This window comes from Talpa occidentalis, unplaced genomic scaffold, assembly GCF_014898055.3.
Source record: "Talpa occidentalis isolate TD23 unplaced genomic scaffold, MPIMG_talOcc4v2.1 talOcc4.5, whole genome shotgun sequence".
NCBI lineage: Eukaryota > Metazoa > Chordata > Mammalia > Eulipotyphla > Talpidae > Talpa > Talpa occidentalis.
This window is the reverse complement of record NW_023604861.1, coordinates 78,917,399-78,929,604: the sequence shown is the minus strand read 5'-3', so window position 1 is coordinate 78,929,604 and position 12,206 is coordinate 78,917,399. Positions and strand designations below refer to the sequence as shown.

The following is a 12,206-nucleotide window of genomic DNA, read 5'->3' as shown; positions in this document are numbered from 1 at the left end:
GCCATCTCACCGGAGCCCTCGGTGTGAGCAATCACACGGGGAGAGTCTCTCTCAGGTCTTAATGCCATCAAGGATTCTTCTGAGCAGCCTCCATGGAGGCTGTAACTCTTGTAACTAATCATACCTCAATCTCTGTTTTGGCTGCTAGGAAGTTCAGAGTCAAACTAAGTTCCTACTTCCAGCAGTAGTGATAAAGGATTCCTAGCATTTCCATTGTTCCACCCTTTTGAATGTCCTCTTGTTTATTTTCCTTTCATTCTAATTTCTTCATGTAATTATTTTTATCCTATTATGTACTACATAGTTTTGTTAATTCCTTAAATCCTTTCTTAGAATGAAGGGGAGAAGGTATAACTGCATTTTAAAATTAAGGTATATCCTTTCTTCCTAAGGCATCAAAGTATAAAAGAGTGTTGAGGCTGACCTGTCCTGCTTTCATGGGCGCATCTAATATGGACACTCAAGGAAAGAGTCAAACTAAAGCATGACATTTTTAAAGAGAGAGCCCTGCTTAAGTGCTAATAATCTGGCAACAAGCCTATTGGCAAGCAATACTTTCTGCATTCACTCTTCAATTCCCTTTTTCCTAAAAATACATGATTTTAGCTTTGTTTTTTTCTACCCTTCATATATCTGAAGCCATCTTGGAGGGCTGCAGGGGAGGGAGGGGTGGAAATTTGAGAGAGTAGTTTAAAAATACATGCTTTTGAAGAAATTTTAAGATTTTCTAGGTAACGTCAAACTCTTTTTCTCCTGATATGGAAATAAGTATAAGGAAGTTCTGTGTTTTGCAGTCTTAGGAAATACAATGAGCTATGTCTAGGAGGGAATGTATACAGGCTGATATTGGTAAATGGGGGAAAGCCAAAGCTAATTGTACTAATCACACAGAATGCTTTAAGGTTAAGTAATTATGGAAAATTATCTGCAAGACTGAACTAATCCACTAAGTCAGACACTTGAGCAAAACCCAACTTAACCAACTACACTTCTGGGACCAATCAATGTAAGAGGGAGACAACACCTACCTCTTTTTAAGGAAGATGCTTGGCATAAATTTACTGTTTGGGTTAGTTTTTGCTAGGCCAACGGCCAAAACCTCTACCACTATCCTTAATTAGTGCTAGCATTCACGGGGGAGAGAGATAAATTCAGGAGCAGAGCTAAATATCATATCCAGCGGCTAGAACCATGTCTGCTGCTGAGAGCAACAAAAGACATAAGGAAATTCTACCAGGATGGCTCAGCTCCCCCTGACACAGGGCCCTGTCTCAGGACTCACCTTCACCTCCTATCCTAAAGCCCCTCAAAAGATACGAAATTTCCGCTGCCAGTCTCCACCCATCCTCTGTTGCAAGCTCATTCAGGGCCTAAGGATGGAATCTGGGGGGAGGAGTAGGCAGAACAGGCAACCAAGCTCTGAAATGCTACCCATTGACTCTTTCCTTGAGGCCCCCTGTCAAAAAGCATCTTTGGGAGTCAGGACAGGTGAAACCTCAGTATCTATTTATGTTTTGACAGAGATTGCCATGTAAGATTAGCCATCTGGCACCCAGAAGAAATCAGTGCTGGGGGTATACAGTGTAATGAGAGCATTCTTCAATAAATAATTATTCATCGATGGCCATGTGCCCATAACTATGCTGAAAGATGCAGAAATCACAGTTCCTTCCCAGGGAGCATGCCAGGGTGGCTGACCCCCGAATGGCACATTTCAATGTGTGAAAAAGGATAAGACACAGGGAACCATGACAACACGGAAGAGAGGTGTTTTCTCCAGCCTGAGGGGCGTCACAGAATACTTTGTGCACATGACACAAATTAAGTTTAGAAGTTTTGGGACTGGCCTACATAGGTCCTCCCCCACACCAAGGGGGTCCATAGTTAGAATTCAAAAGATCCATGTAATTAGGAAAGGGGAAAAATACATTTTATTCTCACTAATCTCTAACCGCAGTGAGCATTTCTTTAAGTATGTGTCTACGTGTGTAACAAACCACAGAACTAGTAACTGGATCTGTGACTGTCACCAAAGGAAATCATATTTACACACCACAGTATAGGTGTTACCAATATTCTTCAAACATCATTTACATTCATCACTAGTTCAAAAATATAATAGACAGTAGAATTAATAGGAAACCTTAAATAAAAATTATAAAAATTTGATGCATATTTAACAAGCACTTACATCACCATGTTGCAACTTGGTTTTAAAAAATATTTCCGTAACTGGATTTCAAGACAATGTTTTCCTTATAGTCCTATGAACAGTATCTTATTTTATGCATTAGTCTGACAAGGTGTCCACTGACTTCACCAGACTGCCAAGGGGGTTCCCTTTCCCCAACAATGTCAAGGTCCCTGAAGGGGATGAATATGAGCCCACAACAAGTGACTTGCGGAAGAGAAAGCAATGATAACATTTGTGGTTCAGACATTAAGGCTCTGGGTGGCCATGTGGCTTTGTGGGAGGACTGGGTGAAGTTCCCAACAGTGGGCTCTTGATTAAAGTTGGTCTCACAGGGTTCCCTCGATGCGGAATCTCCCAGGCCATCAGCAGACCAAGGTAGAGGTGACCACTGCAAGTTAGGCCAAATACCACCCACCCTGTGTTTCAGTCAACAGCCTTGACCCCAGAATCACAGTGCCTGGGCCACCAGGACGTTATGAAATAAACACGCTCCGAGCTGCCTAAGAGTATTCAGTACTTAGCAGATATTTCACTTACATGTGTTTGGTGCTCTTAGTAGTACACACAACACCCCTGAGGGCAAATACTACAACTTACCTACTCATTTTTATGGTTTCACACAGGCCACCTGCCACACAGTAAGTGCTTAATCCATTTTTGATGACTTGACTAGAATGTATAAATTTACATTTCCCCCCTTAAATACAACTCGTGATAATATTTTGGCTCATATGCAGAAGCAATTACAACACTATACTCTTTTTAATCTCCTTGGGCTACATTAAATGGATGCTTCCCTAAAATTAACTTCCTCACTTCTGCCTTGCCAAGAATGACACCGTGTGAAGAATCCACCACCTAGGACAATGGATTCTCTCCTCATTTATTTTCGTGGGTAGAAACTGAAACACATGTTTAAGCTGTGCCAGGTAGTGTGTGGTGGCCTTGGAATGCCTAGGAAGGCTGACTTGAAAAACAAGTTATTGCTGATAGTTAAAAACCCAATGCAGAATAATGAGAAGGGAAAGTGAAAGAGAACACGAGAAAAGAAAGGCCTTATTTAGAAACTAAATTAAATAGTTACACATCAAGATCTGGGTTTTCAAGGATCAGATCATCATTTTTATTATTTATAACAGGCAATAAAATGCATGTTATTACTATTAGTGTGGGATATATTCTTTTATATGTGATGCATTTTTGGAAAATACCTTACAGTTTTGGAAAGAACTGAGCTTCGTGAACTACTAACTTGTGGGTCCGTTGCACTAGAGAATACATTCCACTCTCAATGAAAGCTGATGCTGTCCCAGTCAGGGAAACTTCTCTAACTGTAGAGTGAGTAAAGCCAAAAAAAGATACCTTTTAAAAAAAGTTTTCATACCTTCTGGTGCAGAGCTAAATGATGAATTGCCATAACATTATCATTCATATAATTCTTCACCACTCATTTTTTATTTAAAACTCTCAATCATATGATTCTTGGAAGACCAATGTAATTCATTCTAGAGGAGTCACAGGATTGGTATGGTTTCAGAAGTTCTACAAGTCACATTGGAATTGGTGTTTCTTAAGAAATAAGAACGACAACAAAATTGTGATCCATCACATGCAACAAAACCCCAGTGTCTGCACAGGAGACAGTGGCAAGTGTCGGCAGCAAAGTCTCCGAGGTACACCGTGTCCACTGTAACATGCAAACCAAAGGGAAAGTGGAACTGTGGCTACAAGCACCATACTGGACAAGTATCACACCCTTTCAGTTTCAAAAATGAGAGTACAAATTTTGACATGATATCCAGGTTATGAGTTCACACATAAATAAAAATGAGCAATCAACAGAAAATATAAGAAATGATCCTGTTGACTAATGCCCTGTCTTTTCCAATCGAGGGTCAGACCTATTCAAACCCAATCACAGGAGGATGGAATCAGTAAAGGTCAATCAAAGACAGGCTGAAACTCCAACCGTCTAGCTGACCTTCAGAGCTTGTGACAAATTGCTATCAGTCAATGTCAACTAATGACAGGAGCTCTTTGGCTAATCAATTGTTCTAAAAATGATCAAGAAAACTACTCACAGGACAGCTCATTTTCACATCAATGCCTGTGAAGTATGAAAAGCTCATTTTTTTTTTGAGTTTTTAATAAGCTCATAAGTAAAGCAGTTACTTGGTAACAGAGGTCACCTTACAGAAAAGAGAGAACCTTTGTCTGCCTTTTACATATTCTTTTATTACCATATTATAGTAAAAAATATGCCACAGATATGCCAGAGGGCTACATAATAAAGTAGGTAACACTTCATCCACTTTTAAGACAAATAACTTCTGTGTTAGAGGGAGATCTGTTCGAGAGTAAATAATTTCAAATGCATTTTTCAGTTATTTAAGATGAAACACAATGGCCTCAAGTTTACCAGCGATGTGGTCTAACGGTGAGAAGATGCATTATCTGCGAAACACTTAGGGTCAAGTTCATGCCTAAATGTACTACTACTTTTAGATGATGAAGGTATTTTTTCTTTGTTTTAAGATGACCTGCTCTCATGATGCTAAAAGTCAAGCAAATGGAGAACAGAAAATGGTTACTCACATGTGATGAGTCAATAAAAAGGAAGGAGAATACAGCATGGGACATTCTTGGGAAAACAATTCTCTGCCTACCCATCTAAGGCAATATGTTTGATAAGTTAATAATATGGACCTTTTGATAACAGGAATCTGTGGAGTATAATAACTTCCCGTTTCTTTTTTACACCTGATTTTTCCCATCAGGAAATCATTTTCCTATTCTGCCTGCCACTGCAGGAAAAGGCCACACTTTAATTTGCAGTCCAACATTAAATGTAGCTAAAGTAACACACGGCCTTGTTCTAAGGGTTAAGGCCTGTGGTCACAATTATATTTTATTTCTCCTCTCCAAAGTGTACTAGTGAAAATGCATTCTAGTGCCATTGAAATAGAAGAAGTCCAAGCAGAAGTACGAGGCTTAAGAAGTGTGAACAAATACAGACCCTGTCACTGACCAACAGATAAATGGAGGGGAAAAAAAAACAAGCATTTTTTTTTAAACATTTGTCTTCATCTTCAGGGTTGTCAGTTTATTTATAAACATTATGTTTTTTGAATCAGTAGGAATTTTGTTTCAAGAAGAAAACTGTTGCTAAACAAGCAGAATTTGTGTTTTCATCTGCGAAACTGCAGATCACAGATTATACCCTAACCCTGAGTTGTGAGGGTAGTTTTTCACATTAAAATATCTTCTGTGGCCTCTACCACTCTCAAGTTGTCCATAGGAAAGAAATAAAGGAGGGAGGGCAACACTTAAGCCCAGCCATAATTGGAAGTATGTGAAAAATGAAGTGTCAGTTTGGTCAATAAAGGGCAAAGGTCAAGGGGACCGGCAGCCCAAACTCTGTGCGAAATGTGCTCATTAAGACATCCAATCAGAGAGCGCCTTCCCACCTATCCCATTATTCATCGGACAGCTGACTGTTTTAAATGCCTGGGTTTGGGCTGTTATTACTTTTCTTCTTCATGTAAAAAGGCGAGCTGGAATATAAATCGTTGCTCAGTCATCTGTAACATAATGTGGCCCTTTCCCTCTTCCCTCTCCCCTTGCTCCCCAGGCCCTCTCATCCAGCCCTGCCTGCTGGCTTCCCGGGTCTCAAACAACTGCCTTGAGATTCCCTTCAATAATAAATGGAATTGCCTTCTGCCTATAGGTTGCCTGAACTCATACAAAAGCTGGCTTGGTGGGGGATGGGGCCGTGGGAGGTGATGCAACTATTGATACATTATTATAAAGAAATAGCAGTGCTTTTCAATTGTTCCTCTTTAAAGAAACATGCTGTTTTGTGCTTTTTTGTGTGTGGGAGCAGATACTATTGTTGATCTGAGTCCTGCCCCCAAAGGAGAAGTTCATAAGTGGGTTTTAGAGTTCCAGCGATCATTAAAGTCGTTTAGGAGTGAAATGTTTCACATCAGATTTCAATGTAGAAATAATACTTTTTCTTTCCCTCACAAAAGAGGAAAATGAGATGAGCTTTAAGTGGGAAATGTTCTTCGAGAGAAATGTCCTTCCTTGTTTTCTATGCCCTATTCTCAACTCAATAAATCTTTGAATGAGTGAAATCGTATAGGCTCTTAATACATAATACAAATCAATCATATCAATCAGCCTGCTCCTCTGTAAATACCTCCATCATCATTCTACTTAACACACAAAACTAGATTCCCACTCCCCAGCAAGTATGACCGCCCCCCGCCCCCAGAGGCTAACACGCCATTCCACTCATAACCACACAGAGCCCAGCGCGGACACTGGTGAAAGAGTGGCAGAATTGACAGTGGAAAGAACACTCATCAAATAATCTTTCCTTCCATCCTATCACACTAAAGTATTTTATCAAGTAGGATGTGGTAGTTAGGAGTGTGGGCTCGGGAGTCAGACTGTTGGGTTCAAGTCTTGACTCTACCATCACTGAGGATGTGACTTTGGGCAAGTCTCCTGGCCTTTCTGAACTCCCATGACCTCATTTACAAAGTGAGGGATGGAAATGCCTATACTGATTGACTGACAGCTCGGCCCTTCCAATGTTCTTCTATTATTTAATTACTATCACTCATTCTCCTCCCTTGACTTTAAACTAAAAATACAGATGTGCCCAAACTCAAACTGTGGTCAGTCATAGCTGACACTGCTCAGCAGTTGTAGAGGGGCTGCAGCATGTTGTCCCCGGAGAGTACACACCCCAGGCGGGGAAGTGCCAGATTTGCTTGGCGTTTTCCCACACCAGACCACACACTTCCTAGAATAGACCATGATGACAGTCAGTAGGACAACAGCAGTAGGTAGAATCAAAAGTACATGTGAAAGGGTCAAGTATCTGCCAATGTGTAGCTCATTTTATGAGTTGCTGCTTGGGCATCCCCAAAACACCCTGTCTAACGGCAGTTACAAAGGCCAAGACCAAGATCCTAGAGCCTCCTCTAATGTTATTCACCCTTCAATATTTATGAGTGTCAGTTTTTTCTCTTCTGAAATCGGACGATAGCAAATAATTGACAGGGATTAAATAAATATTCTAGTACTTTCGGAAGTACTTTGAGAAAGTCAAAGAGTAGACAAAATCAATGTTGTAACAGCAGTCACAGAACCCTCGACCAAATACACATGGTAGGCCTTTCCTTTAAATGCCAATTTAAAAGAACTTCACTTTCAAAGTATTGATTTCCTCCTAGGGGTCATAAGTGCTAATATTAAATGAAAGGCTATCATAAGAAGAGTTGCCATGATAAATAATTTGAGTTAGGGGAAAGCTACACTATGTAAATCATGAATAAACATTATTGAGTCCCCAAATAGACAACAGTTTTAGTTATTTTCTTAATTATACACCTCACCTAGACTCTCTTTAGAATGCCCTAGATTGGATATTGTAGTTTTTTTAAGCTTAAGAAAAAATTTAGGTCAAACCTACTCTGTCCATTGAAACAGCCACTAATTTGGCAAAATTATCATCAGGCACTCAAAATCCTCCAAATGGCTGAAATTCTAGGAACTGTTACTATATTTTGAAATCTACCAGAACGTTACAAATTTCCTGGATGACTTACTTTATTTTATTTACTTTGAAAGTCCAAAAGATCAGGCCTCAGTTGAGATACAGCCTGTTAGATGCCTACACTGTGTAGCAGATAAGGTTATCTAGCAGAGGACCAAAGCCTAGGGGATTTCCTTTTTTTGTGCCACAGGTGCCATAATGAAGTGGTGAAAATTGAACAGGAATGAGGAAGAAAGAAATGCAGTACAAATAATACAGCAGAGAAAGTTTTAAAATATGTATTACTCCTGTCTGTGGGGGAAACACCTCTTTGGATATGTTCTTGACAGATTGAGTTATTTCTGTCTATTGGGTATGTATAAAGACATATTTATGGATTTATAAATCTTTTGAAGAGGGCTGTTATTTACCCAGTTGACTAAAATGGTCTCAAACTGTGTAAATAACTATTTAGGACATGCACTACAGGCCAAATGCTGGCACAGCTCTCACATCCACGCTGCCAGCAAAGGCAGGCAGGGGAGATGGGGAAAGCTACTGTGCAGTTAATCCAAAGGCAGCACAAAGACCCAGCTCCACAGGTCTCAGGGAGGAAAGGAAGGCTGAGAAGTTCCGTGCTTGGCATGGCAATGTGTGTGAGTCGTTGCAGCAATACTTGTAAGCATCAGTCTGCATTTAGCAAGGAATAAATCACATTGCTAAAGAGAACCCATGGAGAAGGCCAGGTAGGACTAAAGGTGCAACGTCTTCTACCTGTGTTATCAAGCTGGGGCAGGGCAGGCAGGGGAACCAGCACAGAAAGCTCTAGGTCATCTCATGGAAATAATCAACTTTAGTTCTTTGGTGGAGAGCCGAGCAGAGGGTGTGATGAGAAGAATCTTATATAAATAATCAGGAAGGTTTCGGTCTGAAATTTTCGGTCTGACTATACATGGCAAGCTCAACAAAGTACTCAATTCATACATACTTTATTTTCCTCATCTGTCCAATAGGGGTAGGCTTGCTTTACTGTCACCTAGGATTCTTTTAAAAAGGTTCATGTGAGATCATTTATGTGAAAATGCTTTGAAAAAAGCTATTTGATCTTATCTATACTGACCTTATATGAAAAATATAAGGACGTATAGAATATAAGAAAAATATAAGAAACGTAAGTGGAAAACTTCAGTAATGTGGAGGATGTAGGACTCCTATTTATAATCAAATACATCCTTAAATTGGCCTTGGAGAACACCAGTTGAAGGGAAAAGAAACATGCAAATTCCTAATTCCTTGTTATGACATGCCAGAGAGGAAGAAATAGGAGGGGGAATTTGCCTGAAGAAATTCCTGTTATCAGATTATGTCTGAGAAAATCTGTGTGTTATAATCTATATTCAAGTACACTGCAGCAGCTTGCTAGTCTACAGAACAGCAGCTAAACTATCTGCTTGTTTGTGATGACATATTTTCTAAAAAGCAAGAAAAGGAAAACAAAGAAAACAGTAGGCTATGACCCCATGGTAACAATTGTGGACATGGGGGTGGGATGGGGAAGAATTTAGATTCCATATATACCTTCCTGCAAATTCACGGTGTAAGTCAAATCCTGAAAGTACAGCTTTCTATTGAAAGTGCTGACATCACCTTAACTACGCGCTGTGAACAGCAACACTACACCATACGCGTGCAATACTTGAAAGAGGAAAGGCCCCTTGGATTTATGCTGCATATCATTTTCCAGCAAAAGTCAGAGGTCAGAGGTTACCTGTTTCTGCTTCAGCTGGGAACCAGTTTACTATTCCAGGCTCCATTTTGACTACACTTATAGTTGCGATGAAATCAGCAACTTTCTTTGTACAATATAATGTCCCAAATACTTAAATCTCTGTGTTTGGGAGTTACCCTGGCCCAAACAGCATACATGTGCCTAAAAAAATGAACTTGCCATTTTTTGTTTTCAAGTTTATCATATTAAATTCATTGTAGGTTTTGCAATTCTAATTGGTATAGCCCAATTAAGTCAGAACACAAAATCTTTTTGTTGTCACAGCACTCCAGTGAAACACGATCACAAAACCAGATTTTAAAGTATGCACCTACTGTGGGCTCAGAGTCAACTTCAATAAAGTCATATTTTTATACTCAGAGAATGCTCTTTTAAACTTTGGTTGCATTCACTGAATGCAAAATCCACTGCGGGAGATCTCATCCAAAGCAGTACAAGACACCTGAACACTCATTCACCACTGCTAGTTTAACTTTATGTTTAAACTTCATTTCCTGCTAGAGGCAGGATATAGGCGGCCAAGCATTTGCGTGGAGAGTCACATCATGCAGGTTACACTGGTCTTGTTTCTTTTCATTTCTTCCTAACTTCCTGGAGTCTGACTCTTCAATAAGAGATTCAGATAAGTCCAGAAATGGCTTCAGCCCAGGGGAGAGGGAACCCAACATGGGTTTCTGAAGTACCCTTGCCTTCTAAGCATCTTAAGACATTATTAACTTGGAATCTTAGTGGGTGTTTCTTCATGATCTCTTGAAAGCCTCTGAGGACAAGTCATAGTAATCGTTTGGATTTGCATAGCAGGGTATTAGTGGCATACTATTTATGCACATTCGAGCTTCTAATCTACTTCTCTCATCTTGTGCTAGGTCAATTCACTGGCCCTGTTTAACAAAGGTGGCCAGGTGACAGGCAGTCGGGCAGCTGAAATGCACAGAAGAAGAAAAGGGTGGGAGGTCTAAAATAAAAGAAGCTGATTCTCAAATGATAGGGGGGTTATGGTCTAGGAAAAACTGTTTAAATAGTAACTAACTAGACATGTGTGAGAGTTTCCAATCCTTAAAAAAGAAATAAGTAACCAAATGCAACAACCTCTCCTACCTTGCTCACTGCTGTTATCCCCACTGTGTGATGTGTGGCCACCGCTGGAAGGGCCTGGGGTTCCTCCTGAGCGGGTAGATGCCGTGTCATCGTGATCTCTGTTCCAAGAGGGCTGTGGGGCACAAATCAGAAATCCAAAGAGTAGTGTGTTAACACTGGTCAGGTAGGATGCCATCACGGAATGACGAAGCAACAGAGGCTAGCGGGCAGCCACGCCCTCGTCCTCAGCCCTCTCCACAAACAACTCCAACTCAGGCTCCGCTGGCACTTGCAAAATTTGCCAATGTCTGCTTCTCAGCTAAACGAATATCTACCGTTACTCTGTAAGTAATTGCATGCTTTACAAGCAAAGAAAACAAAAACCATTCCAGACAAAGGAAGAAAAAATGCTGCCACTTGATTGTGACTATATTTTTTAACATCAACAAACCCTCTGGCATCACAGTCTGCTACTCTGCACTTGCAAAATGAGAGTGGGGGTCTACAGCACTGTGGTTATACAGGCCTCTGATTCATCCTAGAAGACAAACATGGCAGAGCTTTTAAGAACTCACAATTAGGCCGGGGCTCATAATAGCTAGTATGTGTCAGCTGTTTGCCTGGTGGTACATGGCAAATGGACCAGGCACCGGGACAAAAAAGAAATGAGAATAACAATGGATTCACATGGACTGTGTACACTCAGCCCCATGCCGAGCCTTCTTGTACTATTGAACGGAAAACAGATGTTGCATCTTATCACTGGGTGCATTTGAAAGTAACATTGAAATAGGAAAAATTGGCTGTAAATTAAATTCTTGAGGAAAACAATCATGGCGACACTTCTCCCAAATCTCTCCTTTATCACCAGAAAAGATTTTAATTAGCTTTTAGTGCTAGCTTTCAGAAACAGTCTTATGAGTCACTGGTCATCCTGCACAGTAGGAATGAGGCAAAATAGAAAGCTGGTTCTTGGCTTGGAAGTGACATTTGTCTTCAAGACTATTAGCGGGAAGGCAGGGCGATCTTGGATGTCAAATATGTATACACCATCTCAGCCATCGAATACCATGGTTCATGACCGTATAGTACAAAGTTTACTGGCCCTCTCCACGTTTTTAATATGCCTAGCATAAGCAAAGCCCTCTTTGCTTATTTCCTGACAAGTATTTTCATATCCCAGAGAAGATAAGAAGGGTGGAGGAGATCAAAATGTTTCAGACACCCAGGGAGAGAAAAGTAAAGATCCCATCTAAGAGGCGCTGTGTAAGAATCAAAGGGAAAGCTTCCCAGTTCCTGAAAAGATGCTTGCCCGCCACCTACTCCATAATCTTGGCCAGAAGATTAACGCAGCCTGAAAAATTAAATGAAGTCACAAAAAGAGGCACCACTTATAGGTTTGACTCAACCATTATGTATATTCTCAAAACAGTGCTAATTGATCTGCTGATTCTGTGATTGAAAGATATGTGAACTGTGAAAGAAGTGCTTTTGACAAACACGCATTCTGCAGCATACCAGAAGAATGCTGTAAGACATAATCTGGAACACATGCTCAGAATGCAAACAGTTAATGCATAAATTTTCAGTTTGTACAA

The 12,206-nt window shown here is 40.4% G+C and overlaps 1 protein-coding gene across 1 annotated transcript in view; it reads right to left on the bottom strand.

Annotated features, from left to right (window-relative positions):
* Positions 1–12,206, bottom strand: part of MEIS1 (Meis homeobox 1) — a 131,362-nt gene that overhangs the window by 91,484 nt on the left and 27,672 nt on the right. Inside the window, exon 7 of the mRNA XM_037527506.2 lies at positions 10,630–10,741. Within this exon, the coding sequence (XP_037383403.1) occupies positions 10,630–10,741 (112 nt within the window). The remainder of the gene's footprint in view (positions 1–10,629; positions 10,742–12,206) is intronic.